At 39.6% G+C, this 12,971-nt stretch overlaps 1 protein-coding gene across 2 annotated transcripts in view; it reads left to right on the forward strand.

Annotated features, from left to right (window-relative positions):
• The window catches only part of FGD3 (FYVE, RhoGEF and PH domain containing 3), an 85,121-nt gene that overhangs the window by 44,423 nt on the left and 27,727 nt on the right, over positions 1 to 12,971 (forward strand). For both annotated transcript variants that reach the window (XM_029051348.2, XM_029051346.2), the window contains exons 11-14: positions 825 to 904; positions 1,564 to 1,594; positions 4,915 to 5,016; positions 8,315 to 8,377. In XM_029051348.2, coding sequence (XP_028907181.1) covers positions 825 to 904; positions 1,564 to 1,594; positions 4,915 to 5,016; positions 8,315 to 8,377 — 276 coding nt within the window. The remainder of the gene's footprint in view (positions 1 to 824; positions 905 to 1,563; positions 1,595 to 4,914; positions 5,017 to 8,314; positions 8,378 to 12,971) is intronic.

Consider the following 12,971-nt stretch of genomic DNA (forward strand, 5'->3'; position numbering starts at 1 on the left):
AGTTGCTGTAGATGAAAATGGCTGCTCTTGTGTGTGTTATTCCCCTCCACTCACCACTGCTTTTCACTACTGGGCTACCTGTAGCCACTTACAAATCACAACAAATGGCCTATAGGCCAAAATAGTTGCTCACTCTTGCCCTAGATAGGATCCTCTTCATGGCCCTGTTGTTTGGTCCGGGTCATATTATTTTTCTACCCTGTTGTAGTCTCTACATTTTGGAAACAGACCTACAGTTACATATCCTTTGGATAAATATTATTCAGAGTGTGTGTGTGTTTGTATTTAAAGAAGAAACTTGAAGTGATATTACTTCATGAAGTACACCCATGTTGACACTATGAAAGACTGAGGTCTAAGTGGGATCAAATTTTCTGGGGGTTAGACATAGAAAGTGTGATGAAGAGGTATTGTGGCATCTCTATAATTCTTTAAAGATCTATAATAGCCTAAACTGTCTGGGATCATGTCTAAATACAGGGGGATGAACTGGATAACCTCTCAAGTTCTCTTTCAGTTCCAGGATTCTGTGACATGTAAGAAAGCACAACTTTTATATCTAAATTGATCTGTCACTCGTGAAAACACATTTCACTTTTTAGCCTTGTAAAAAGACACTAAAAATATGTAATAATAAAGTTGAATAAATTATTTTTATACATGTTGGAAAAAGTGAACCACTATTGAATGTTTCATGGTATGTTTTTTGACATATGGCTTACCTTCCATCTTTGGACATTTAAAAGAGACAAAATATTTGAGGTTTGGCCTTTTGAGAGCTGTGGTTAGGATACGTATATTAAAACTGTTTGAATCTCTTTCAGGTGCAGGAAAGTGTGAAGCAGAATGCAGCACATACATTTATAATAACAGGAAAAAAGAGATCTTTGGAATTGCAAACTAGGTATAACCTGGATCTATTGCTTTAAAATTTTAAATATGTACTGTAGCAACATGGCTCAGTGGAAAGAGCACAGGCTTGGGAGTCAGAGGTCATGGGTTCTAATCCCTGCTCCGCCGCTTGTCAGCTGTTTGACTTTCGGCAAATCACTTAAATTCTCTGTGCCTCAGTTACCTCATCTGTAAAATGGGGATTAAGACTTTGAGCCCCATGTGGGAAAACCTGATCACCTTGTATCCCCTTAGCGCTTAGAACAGTGCTTTGCATATAGTAAGTGCTTAACAAATGCCATCATTATTATTATTATTATCCATTTTGAATCTAAGAAAAGAATTCACAATTTATCTCTTATGCGAGCACTAGAGATCAATATCAAAGGTGATGAATTGTGTGGGAGATGGAATTTACTGGGATAAAGTTAAAGCAATTTAAAGGAAGTATTTATTCACATCTTTTATTAAGTAACCATAAAGTCTGGTATATCAGAATCCAGCAAAAATATTAAAGACTTTAGTAATTCTTTTTTATAGTCGATACTGTGAATGCTATTCACAAGACAGCAAATATTAAAATTGCCTGATTTTTAAAAAAGCATAAAATAATTACAGTGATAACAGTTGATATTAAAAGAGAAATCCTAAATTGTGTTTCTGTCTTTTTAGAACTGAAGAGGAAAAAAAAGAATGGATTCAGGTTAGTAAAGTTTTGATGGCCTTCAACGAAGTTCACATGTTCTTTTGACTAATATGACTCTCATTTTGATTACCAATAACTGCCAGAATCATGGAACCTAAAAATCACTTGCCTGAGCAATCCCAATATCCCAAAATGTCCCTTTCTCTGAGTAAGACATTCATTGTGCTGGGGAGTGGAAAGTGCTCCTAGTAGATATTTTAACTTTCTCATCCTTTGGAAGTTTGGGTTAGGTCACATTTGAGTTGTCAGATATCAGCTAGCCACTAGATGGGTGGGGCTGCAAAAATCCCTGCAAAGCAGCACTGCAAAATGCAGCCAATGAGGGGTGAGAGGTCAGGTGAGCTTAAGGTGGAAGAAACATGAAGTTTGTCATTTGGTTTTTGGTGTTTGGTCTTTTGGTTTGGTTTTGGAAGTTGTCCGGGAAGTTGACTAATTATTTCGTTAAAAGGGTCATTTCAAAAAAGACACTGACTACTTGTCTTGCACCTCTATTGAGGCCCTTATATACATAGTAAGAGAGATTACATTAGTCATAAGAAAGAGCTTGGTGAAAATCAGGACAGTTCAATACTAGAATCGGCTAGCAAAGGAGACTTGGGACTCTTCATCCCAGGAGAGCTAGAGAAATCAGATATACAGCTGACGGATAATGTTTCAGGGTGGGCGGTCCTAGGAATGGGGTGATTGGATGGCTTTGAGGTCCTTTCCAGCTATCTGAAATTCAGACTTTGGGGCAAAAGAGCACAAGGAAATATTAGAGAAGTAGTGTGGCTCAATGGAAAGAGCCCGGGCTTGGGAGTCAGAGTTCATGGGTTCGAATCCTGACTCTGCCACTCGTCAGCTGTGTGACTGTGGGCAAGTCACTTGACTTGTCTGTGCCTCAGTTCCCTCATCTGTAAAATGGGGATTAACTGTGAGTCTCACGTGGGACAACCTGATTACCCTGTATCTACCCCAGCACTTAGAACAGTGCTCTGTACATAGTAAGCGCTTAACAAATACCAACATTATTATTATAAGTGACAGAAAAAAAAACTGAGTAAAAGTATACCGTTGTGGGCAGGGATTGTCTTTGTTGCTGAATTGTACTTTCCAAGCGTTTAGTAAAGTGCTCTGCACACAGTAAGCGCTTAATAAATACAATTGAATTAATGAATGAATGATTGTTGTTATTAAGTGGTTACTATGTGCGATTTGCCCAAAGTCACACAGCAGGCAAGTGGCAGACCCACGATTAGGACCCAAGTCTCCTGACTCCCAGTCCTGTGCTCTTTCCCCTAAGCTAGATTCTGTACTTACTGTGTGCCACACATCGTGCTAAGGTCTGGGGTAAATACAAGATAATCAGATCGGATATAGTCCCTGTCTCACACAAGGCTCACAGTCTGAGGGAGGGAGAGCAGGTATTCATTCATTCAATCATATTTATTGAGCGCTTACTGTGTCCAGAGCATTGTCCTAAGGTTTCCTATCCCCATTTTAAAGATGAGAAAACCGAGGCAAGGAGCGGTTAAGTGACTTGCCTAAAAACTTTCAGAAGGCCAGCGACAGAGCTGGGATTAGAACCCAGGTCTCTTGATTCCTCGTTCAACACTCTGTCCGTGAGGTCACACCACTTATTTAAAATTTTAACTATAAAGCATTACAATGTGTTCAGACATCAGATATGGTCTAAAAATCTACAAAAAATGTTAACACTTGTTCAGACTTAAGATTGTGGATTAGTTGACTTATTACTGCAAAAATATAACAATGAATGAGAAACAGGCATATATGACTGTTTTTTCCCCAAATATTTGTGGAGTTCAAAAAGATCATAATCCAGCTACGGAGTAGTTTAAATTTATGAGAGAATCAAGATAATATTTAAAACTTATTTATGTTCTGATTGCATTTTTAAGATAAGAATAGAATTTTCTCTACTGATTTTTAAACTCAAATTGCTTTAATAAACCTAACCTTTTCTAAAACAGTACATAATAAATCCAGCCCCAAACACTGTCGATTGCCAGAGAACCACAGAAAGTTGTTGTTGTTTTCTGTGAAGCTGCTGGTGCTGTTTGGGTGATCTACAAATAAAACTATATCCAATTCCCAATTCTCCATAATAGTGGAACTTAGAACATGGCTAAATTAAATCTAATCAGTAGTGTTTGTTGTGACTTTACTCTGCAGAGCACTGTACTAAGCGCTTGTGAGAGTACAACAAAGTGGGTTTTTTATGGTATTTGTTAAGCACTTATTATGTACCAGAGAAGCAGCGTGGCTCAGTGGAAAGAGCCCGGGCTTGGGAGTCAGAAGTCATGGGTTCAAATCCCGGCTCTGCCACTTGTAAGCTGTGTGACTGTGGGCAAGTCACTTAACTTGTCTGTGCCTCAGTTCCCTCAGCTGTAAAATGGGGATTAAGCCTGTGAGCCTCACGGGGGACAACCTCATTACCCTGTATCTCCCCCAGTGCTTAGAACAGTGCTCTGCACATAGTAAGCTCTTAACAAATACCAACATTACTATTATTATTATTATTATTATTATTACAAGGCACTTTACTAAGCACAGGGGCAGATACTAGCTAATCATCCCTGCAGATAATAATATTATTATTATGATGGTAGTAAATGCTTGCTATGTACTTGCCAAGCTTCTGGTAGACGATGCTCAATAAATGCTAATGCTATTACTACTACTAAGAGCCAAGCACTGTGATATGTTCTAATGTCGAAATAAGAGGATTGGACCTTCTCATTGGCAGGTAGAGGAATCTCGTGTTTTTTCTATTAGACCATAATCCCAAAGCTGTATTTTAGCCAAGGGTTTCAATCTCCTTCCCGATTCAGCTTTTGTTAGGCAAGCTGACAGGTAACAGCATTTGACACATTTGAACTTCATGACCTCTACTTCCCTCTTTTCGATATTGCCTTCTCTTCCTTTTCCTCTTTCCCTTCCACCCTTTGTGTCCTCTGGCAGATTTCCTAATGACCAACAGAATGTTTAAATAATGAGCAGCAGCAGAACAGGTGAAATTCTGGTACTTTGAATAACTGGGTAATCGGCTCCAGAATAATCGAGTGGTGAAAACCAGTCCCCTTGTCACAGTTTGCTTACGGCAGATTTTGCTTACCTGATTTCAGAGGAAGTTGCTCAACAAAGGATAGAAAACATTATTACAGGAGCAAATTGGCCTTACTGCTTGGGCTTAACTTGAAAGCAAATATTATTTTCTCCCATTGTTTTTAGTATCTGCATCTAAGTATATTCATAAATGTGCCATTTTAGGGAATGTATGCTCTCTGATTTGTCTTGATTTTTTTTTCCTTTAGGTCATTTTAGCAACAATTGAACTGCACAAGCAAAACAGTGAGACATTCAGAGCTTTTAACACTGCTCTCTCTCAGGAAGAGGACCATTTACTAGACTCACCTGTTAGTATATATTGCTTTCTTAAGTTACATGTTTCCCTTGACCCCCTAATATATTGATTGTGTGTTTTGATTCTACAGTTTGCTGTCCAGAATAAGCCTAATTGAAACTGTGTTTCTATTAAGGAGGTGGGTTTTTTTGGTATCCTGTAGCTTGGTCCTTTTTATTTGACTCTCTGTATTGTTCCGTTAGTAGTGAATACATATTCCCTTCTGTATCACCTATGCACTTGAATCTGAACCCTTTAAGCACTTGATAGTCACCCCTCCCTTACGCCCACAGCACTTATGTACATATCCATAGTTTATTTTAGTGTCTCTCTCCTGCTCTAGACTGTAAGCTCCTTGTGGGCACGGATTGCTTCTACCAACTTGATTGTACTGTACTATCTCAAGTGCTTAGTACAGTGCTCTGCACACAGTAAGCACTCAATAAATACCATTGATTGAGTGATACCTAATCAGTGGTACTTCACCAGCCTTTGCTCTTTCCAAGATTGGTAGCTGCTCCAGAGAAATAAATGCAGCTTTGAAATGTGGTGAGTGCTTTTTGCTCTAACAAAAAGGTTTGAATGTTATTTGACTGACTGGAATCTTCTTTCTGCCTTTGCCTCAAAAAGATATTGAAGAATGAGGTTCAGCCCCAGATTTTAATTCTATTGTGTTAGAATGATTGAGGTGCTGATGATAATAGTTATCCAAAGATCCAACTTATAAAAGCCTAGAATAGGTTGTTTTCACTTGAGAATTTCCAGAAATATTGGTTTCCAGAATTTGGTGTCTTTAATGACCAAATTACTAGTTCTTAGCCATTCTTCATTGACAAATAAATTAGGCATGACTTCGTTTTCTACTTACTAATTATGCCTACTTTCCTAAATTCCAATTTATTTTGTGGTTGTGCTAATGAGATGTTCACATTTATACTCTAGCAATTCTTAAAAAGCAAACAATGAGATTATGTGGTTCATCTCTTAACTGCAGTAAGAATGCAATTTCCTCAGCAGTTTTCACTCTAACCCATTCTATATTTTGATAATAATTTATCAGCATGAATAATTTTAGGATTTTATGTCAGGCTAAATGAGTAAAATTCAGCATCAGTAAAAGAGAACTGGTTTTCCTATGCAAAAGAAATAGTTGAGAATACAATTATAGGACCAAGCAAAAACAGGTAGGCGATGGATGGGGTTTGCTAATCTATGACTCTAATAGATTACGCTCAAGTAATCTATTTCTTGAGAAGCAGCGTGGCTCAGTGGAAAGAGCACGGGCTTTGGAGTCAGAGGTCATGGGTTTGAATCCCGGCTTTGCCACTTGTCAGCTGTGTGACTGTGGGCAAGTCACTTAACTTCTCTGTGCCTCAGTTACCTCATCTGTAAAATGGGGATTAACACTGTGAGCCCCACGTGGGACAATCTGATTCCCCTGTGTCTACCCCAGCACTTAGAACAGTGCTCTGCACATAGTAAGCGCTTAACAAATACCAACATTATTATTATTATTATTATCATGTTCTTTACAGGTGAAGAAGCAGTTTAAATTCCATTTCCCTACCAGGGAGAGCCTAGCCTGAAAAGACAAAGCTAAAAGATGAAGATCATTAGTTTTTCCATAGTTCTCCAGATTTTCATGAAATGCTTCACGGCCTGGGTAGTCTGGCTCTGAAAAATGCTTTATCATGTTTTCCCGAATGTGAATAACTAGCTGACCCTGTGCTTTACTAAGAAAGGCCTATAGTACAGCATCCTCTTGGAACAGAATTCTGGACAGTCCTGGCCATTGCTCTCACCTAGCAATGGTCTCTAGACTGTAAGCTCATTGTGGGCAGAGAATGTGTTTTTTTATTATTGTATTGTGCTCTCCCAAGTGCTTAGTACAGGGTTCTGCACACAATAAGCGCTCAAAAAATATGATTGAGTGAATGAATGAATGCATTTCTTACATTGTAAGGTAGTGAGGTGTATTGTTGACAAGAGCATAGGGTTAGAAATCAGGACACCTGGGATCTAGACTGGAAGCTCCTTGTGGACAGGGGATATGTCTACCAACTCAAGTTATTTTGTACTCTCCTCCCAAGAGCTCAGTGCAGTGCTCTGCACACAGTAAGCGCTCAGTAAATACCATTGATTGATCCAGCCCCTGCTGTGTGACTGGTCAAGTCACTCAACCTCTCTGTGCCTCTGTCTCCTCATCCATAAAATGGGAATAAAACATGCCTCTCCCTATCTCACAAGGAATTTGTGAGACTAGAAAATGAGATCATTGATGTGAAAGCACTTTGGAAAAATAAACATGATATACATTTCTAAGGTAACATCATGTTCTTATGTTTATTAGTAGTTAGATGCATTTTGAGTTGTATTTAGTATTATGGTTTCAGGCCATTAGGCATGTTAAAGGCCAGAGAGAGGTTTCAAAATAAGCATTCACAATAGGGTTTTAGTCTATTTTCTCCACAGTTATTTCATTTTGTTGCCACTGCCTGATTGGCCCCCAAGTTTGTAACTTACAGGGCATAATACTTTTGAAATGGGAAAATTCAGAAATCCCTATGCAAATAAAAGTTTGTATTGTATCTGTGGACTTGAGGTGTCTCTAAAAGCCAAAGCCCTTGTGAAATATTCCATTTTGAGAAGGCTGAGTTGTGAGTTCAAGATTAATAGCTCTCTTCCAGAGTTTCAGGGTCTACACATGCTATGTCAGTGGAGTAAAGTGGTGACTTTGCACTTTAGAATGATCTTATTTGTAGACTTTATTTCACTGGTAAACCATATTACACACAGTCCAGGATTCCATTAGTGGTTTTCAGGTTCCATTTTTCCCTCTGAAACCAGCTGGGTTGAGTGAGTCGCTACAATAGAGTAGAGTCTACAAGCACAATTAAGTTATAATTTTCAGGATTCAGAACAGTTGAATTTTTCCTTTCCCATTCATTTCACCAAAAACTGCATTTATTAAGTGCCTCCTGTGTGTTGAGCACTGTATTAGACACTTTGGAACGTACAACAGAAATAAAAGACCAAGACCCCACCCTTAAGGAGTTTATGGTCTATCAGAGAAGAAAAACAGATGTAAATTGCTCAAAATTCAAAAGGTAAATGAGTAGGAGCATGTTGTATGCCCACTAGATTGTAAGCTCATAGCAGGGATTGTATCTACCATTTCTGTTGTACTCCCCCAGATTGTGTAATACAGTGCACTGCACAGAATAAATACTCAGGAAATACCATTGATTAAAGTATGACTATAGACCATGTAATCTTTATGCTGAAATATTCTATGTGGCTTCTATTTTCAGATGGTGAGCACCTGCTCTGTTGAGTCTATGGTTGGGGCAGATGGCTATGGTGGAGCTGGAGGGGTAAGAACCCTTGCTATTCATTGTTTTCAAAAGAGAAATCTTTAAGATAAATGTGTTACCTTGTATTGCTTGGTGAAAAGGTTTGTATTGTTAGTTCACCAAGCACAGAAACAATAAAATTTAATAATCTCAGGAGATAGAAAGTTTTGTGACATTTCCATTATCACAGTTACTTATTAAGCATTCTTTTGTGGTGTTGTGCTAGACACCATGTCAAAAGTTAAAACTGATTCAAATATTTAAAACGAATTCTTAGACCACTATATTTTTTATTAGGTGTCATTCCCATCCTTTATGATATATTTATTCAACTAAACAAATATGCCTAAGTGCTTGAAAAAACAGTATCAGACTGATTCTAGGTATGAAAATTTTGGAGAAACTTTTACAAATGGAGGATATTTTAAATATAGGAATAAGAGCAAATCTCTACCTCTTTGACTGCTACCCTTATGAGAGGGGCAGAAAGAGTCTGAAATATTTTCCTATGACATTGTACCTTACAACTCAAAAACTATGGCTCAACTGTTCCCAAGATGTTTCTGAAATGTTGAGGCTGGGAGTGCTCTGCCACTTCTCAGCTGTGTGACTGTGGGCAAGTCACTTAACTTCTCTGTGCCTCAGTTACCTCATCTGTAAAATGGACATTTAGATTGTGAGCCTCATGTGGGACTACCTGATGACCCTGTATCTACCCCAGTGCTTAGAACAGTGCTCTGAACATAGTAAGCACTTAACAAATACCCCCATTGTATTGAGTGTGTGATGTTTCAGCACTGTATCCTCTTAGTGCCCATCGACACCACACAGTTTGCAGTATTTTGTTCAGTGTGGTGAGTTAAGGGAGCATCACTTGGGAAATGTTCATTTTCAATTATTCAGATTTTCCTAGTCTTAATGCTGTTTCTTTTCCATTGTGAAAGCTCCTGCAACCTCCCTGAAGTTTGCCCTATTTCTACTGACAACTATACAGTTTCACCACTTGGTGGTGTTGGTTCTCAAAAGAATAGATCCTTCACTTGAGTTACGGAGTTAAAGAAACATTGTACACATCTAGATTTCCTGCTGTATTTTATATTTGCATATTCAGACCTTCCTTCCTCCTGCCCCTTCTTCAACTCTCCCATTTTTCCCAGCGGAAACTCAAAAGCAGATCTCCTGCTTCCTCTCAAACTCTACCCCCTCCACCTGCACCTCTGACGCCATCCCTTTGCATCTTATCGAAACACTTGCCCCTCCATTCTTCCCTCCCTGACTGCCAGCTTCAACTGTCTCCCCTACCCAGAGAAAATCCTCCCTCCCATGGCTCCCTCCGGTTATCACTACCTCCCCTCCGATTATCTCCTTGACCCCCTCTAATCTGGCTTTCGCCCCCTTCACTCCACAGAATCTGTCCTTTCAAAGATCACCAGTGATTTCCTTCTTTCCAAATCCAAGGACTTGTTCTCTATCACAATCCTCCTTTACTTCTCAGCTGCCTTAAACACTATGGACTGCCACTTTCTCCGAGAAACTTGATCTAATCTTCACTGATACTATCCCCTCCTGGTTCTCCTATCTCTCTGACTGCTCCTTTTCAGTCTCTTTCACAGGCTCCTCCTCTGCTTATGGGTCATTTGCTCTCATGGCTTCAACTACCATCTCTATTAGGATGATTCCCCAATCTACATCTTCATCCCTGATTTTTTTCCAACTCTGCAGTCTTGCTTTTTTTTCTGCCTTCAGGATATTTCTTCTTGCATGTCCCACCAACATCTTAAACTTAATGTGTCCAAAATAGAACTCCTCATCTCCCCACCCAAACCCTGCCCTTCCCCTGACTCTCCCATCACTTTAAACAGTGCCACTATCCTTTCTGCCTCACAAACCCATAACCTTGGCATTGTCCTCGACTTATGTCTCTCATTCATTCATTCAATCGTATTTATTGAGTGCGTACTGTATGCAAAACACTGTCCTAAGCATTTGGGAGAGTACAATATAACAAACAGATACATTCCTGCCCACAATGAGCTCTCAGTCCAGAGGGGGAGACAGATGTTAACATAAATAAATGAAGAGATGAATAAATAAATTATAAATATATACATATGTGCTGTGGGGATGGGAGGGAGGATGAATGAAGGAGCAAATAAGAGCGGCACGGAAATGAATGGAAGAAGGAGAGGAGGGCTTAGTCAGGGAAGGCTTCTAGGAGAAGATGTGCCTTCAATAAGGTTTTGAAGTGTGGGAAAGCAATTCTCTGTCAGATATGAAAAGGAAGGGCATTCCAGGCCAGAGTAGGATGTGGGTGAGAGGTTGGCGGTGAGATTAGACAAGATGGAGGTACAGTGAGAAGGTTAGCATTAGAGGAACAAAATGTGTGGGCTGGGTTGTAGTAGTAGAGTAGTGAGGTGAGGTAGGAGGTAGCAAGGTGATTAAGTGTTTTAAAGCCAATGGTGAGGAGTTTTTGTTTGATATGGAGGTGGACGGGTAACCACTGGAGTTGCTTGAGGAGTGGGTAAACGTAATCTGAACATTTTTGAAGGAAAATGATTGGGGCAGCAGAATGGAGTATGGACTGGAGTGGGGAGAGATGGGAGGCAGGGAGGTCAGTAAGGAGATTGATCAAGGGGGGATAGGATAAGTGTTTGCATTAATGTGTTAGTAGTTTGAATGGAGAGGGAGGGGTGGATTTTGGCTATATTGTGAAGGTAGAACTGACAGGATTTAGTGATGGCTAAATCTGTCACCAAATCCTGTTGATTCAACCATCACAACATCACTCAATCTGCCCTTCCCTCTCCATCCAAATTGCTACTGTGCTTATCCAAGCACTAATGGTATTCTGCCTTGACTACTGCATCAGCCTCCTCACTGACCTCCCTGCCTCTTGCCTCTCTTCCCACCCCAGTCCATGTTTCATTCCGCTGCCCGGATCATTTTTATACAAAAACATTCAGTCCGTGTCTCCCCATTCCTAAAGAATCTTCACTTGTTGCCCATACACTTCCTCCTCAAATAGAAACTCCTTACCAGATTAAAAGCGTTTAATCACCCTGCCCGTCCCCCAATTTACCTTGCTGATTTCCCAATACAACACACTCATTTCGCTCTTCTAACACCAACCTACTCACTGTACCTCAATCTTGTCCATCTCACCGCTGACCCCTCACCCACATCCTGCCTCTGGCCCAGAACTCCATCCTCCTACATATGCAACAGATCACCACTCTCCCCAACTCCAAAACCTTAATAAAATCACATCTCCTCCAAGAGGCCTTCCCTGACTAACCCTCATTTCCCCTACTCCCTCTCCCTTCTGCATCACCCTTGAACATGGATTTGTATCCTATATTCACCCCACTCTCAGCCCCACAGCACTTAACGTACATTTCCATAATGGATTTTAATGTCTGTCTCCCCCTCTAGACTGAAAGCTCCTTGTGGGTAGGGAGCATGTCTACCAACTCTGAGATATTGTACTCTCCCAATTGCTTAGTACAACATTCTGCATACAGTAAGTGCTCAATAAATACCATTGACTGATTGATTGATAATTCAAAGGAGTTTCTTATTCTATTGTAACATCCCAAATTAGACAAATAACTAATTGAAGCAAGTGATTTTGCCAGTGTCCCACATTATCTCATGATGAAATTGTATGATTCAGAGAAGTATGTAACTCCTAAGCTATATACAGTCCAGTCTCCCACTGAAATGTTGTTTAGGCTTAATCAAGATAAATATGGTAGGTTCTGTACCTGAATTAATGCACTCAAAAATGCTTTACTTCCAACAGAGTTTCTAGAAGACATTTTTCCCATGCAAGGTAGAATTGAAACTATAAACTGACCTTTTTGTCATGACCTAACTTGGCTTATATTGAAAATATTTATGCAGTTTTTCAAGGCTGCATAGTTTTCAGGAGAAATTGACTATTTAACAGCAAAGCATTTAATGCCATTCCTTGCAGTATTCTGAAGACTGATTTCCAATCCATAGTCACTCACCAATCTTTACCCACTTTCCCCTCCAAGCAGTTTTTAAAATTACACTTGTTTGTTGTGAGTTCTAACCATTTAAGAAGTGTTCAGCTTGTATCTAAGAAAGTGTCCCCTCAAACATTTAATTAGCGTGAAAATCAGAGTTATAATTGTAAAGAAGCCCATCCAAAAGAAGGATGTCTTTGGCCAGTTGAAATGCTGAAGAAGATGGTGCTCTTTCCACCTCATGTTGATTATCAAGAGTAATCCAAATCCCTTTAATTTTCTGTCTGATTTTAAGAAGGTTAATACATTGTACAAAGAAAGTCATTTGTGACTGAAGACATCATTTAATTGACATTTGTTATGCTAGCTCAAGGGTATTGGTTTCATTTGCCACTCAAGTCAAGGTGAAACATGTTTTTATAAAGTGTGTGTTTTCTTTGACAAGCAGCCAGCTTTTTTGCTTATTATAGTGCTGCAGACCCTGCATGTAAAATTTCTTTGCATGTACTTTGCCATGTGCTGCCCCTCTGCCCTTCTATTTGCTTATTGCACTCTAGCCAGCAGGACCTTGGAGGGCAGCTGGGTGACTGGCTCACAGGGCTGTGATATATTTGCCTTCCAAT

The sequence above is a fragment of the Ornithorhynchus anatinus genome, chromosome X1 (genome assembly GCF_004115215.2).
Source record: "Ornithorhynchus anatinus isolate Pmale09 chromosome X1, mOrnAna1.pri.v4, whole genome shotgun sequence".
Taxonomy (NCBI): Eukaryota; Metazoa; Chordata; class Mammalia; order Monotremata; family Ornithorhynchidae; genus Ornithorhynchus; species Ornithorhynchus anatinus.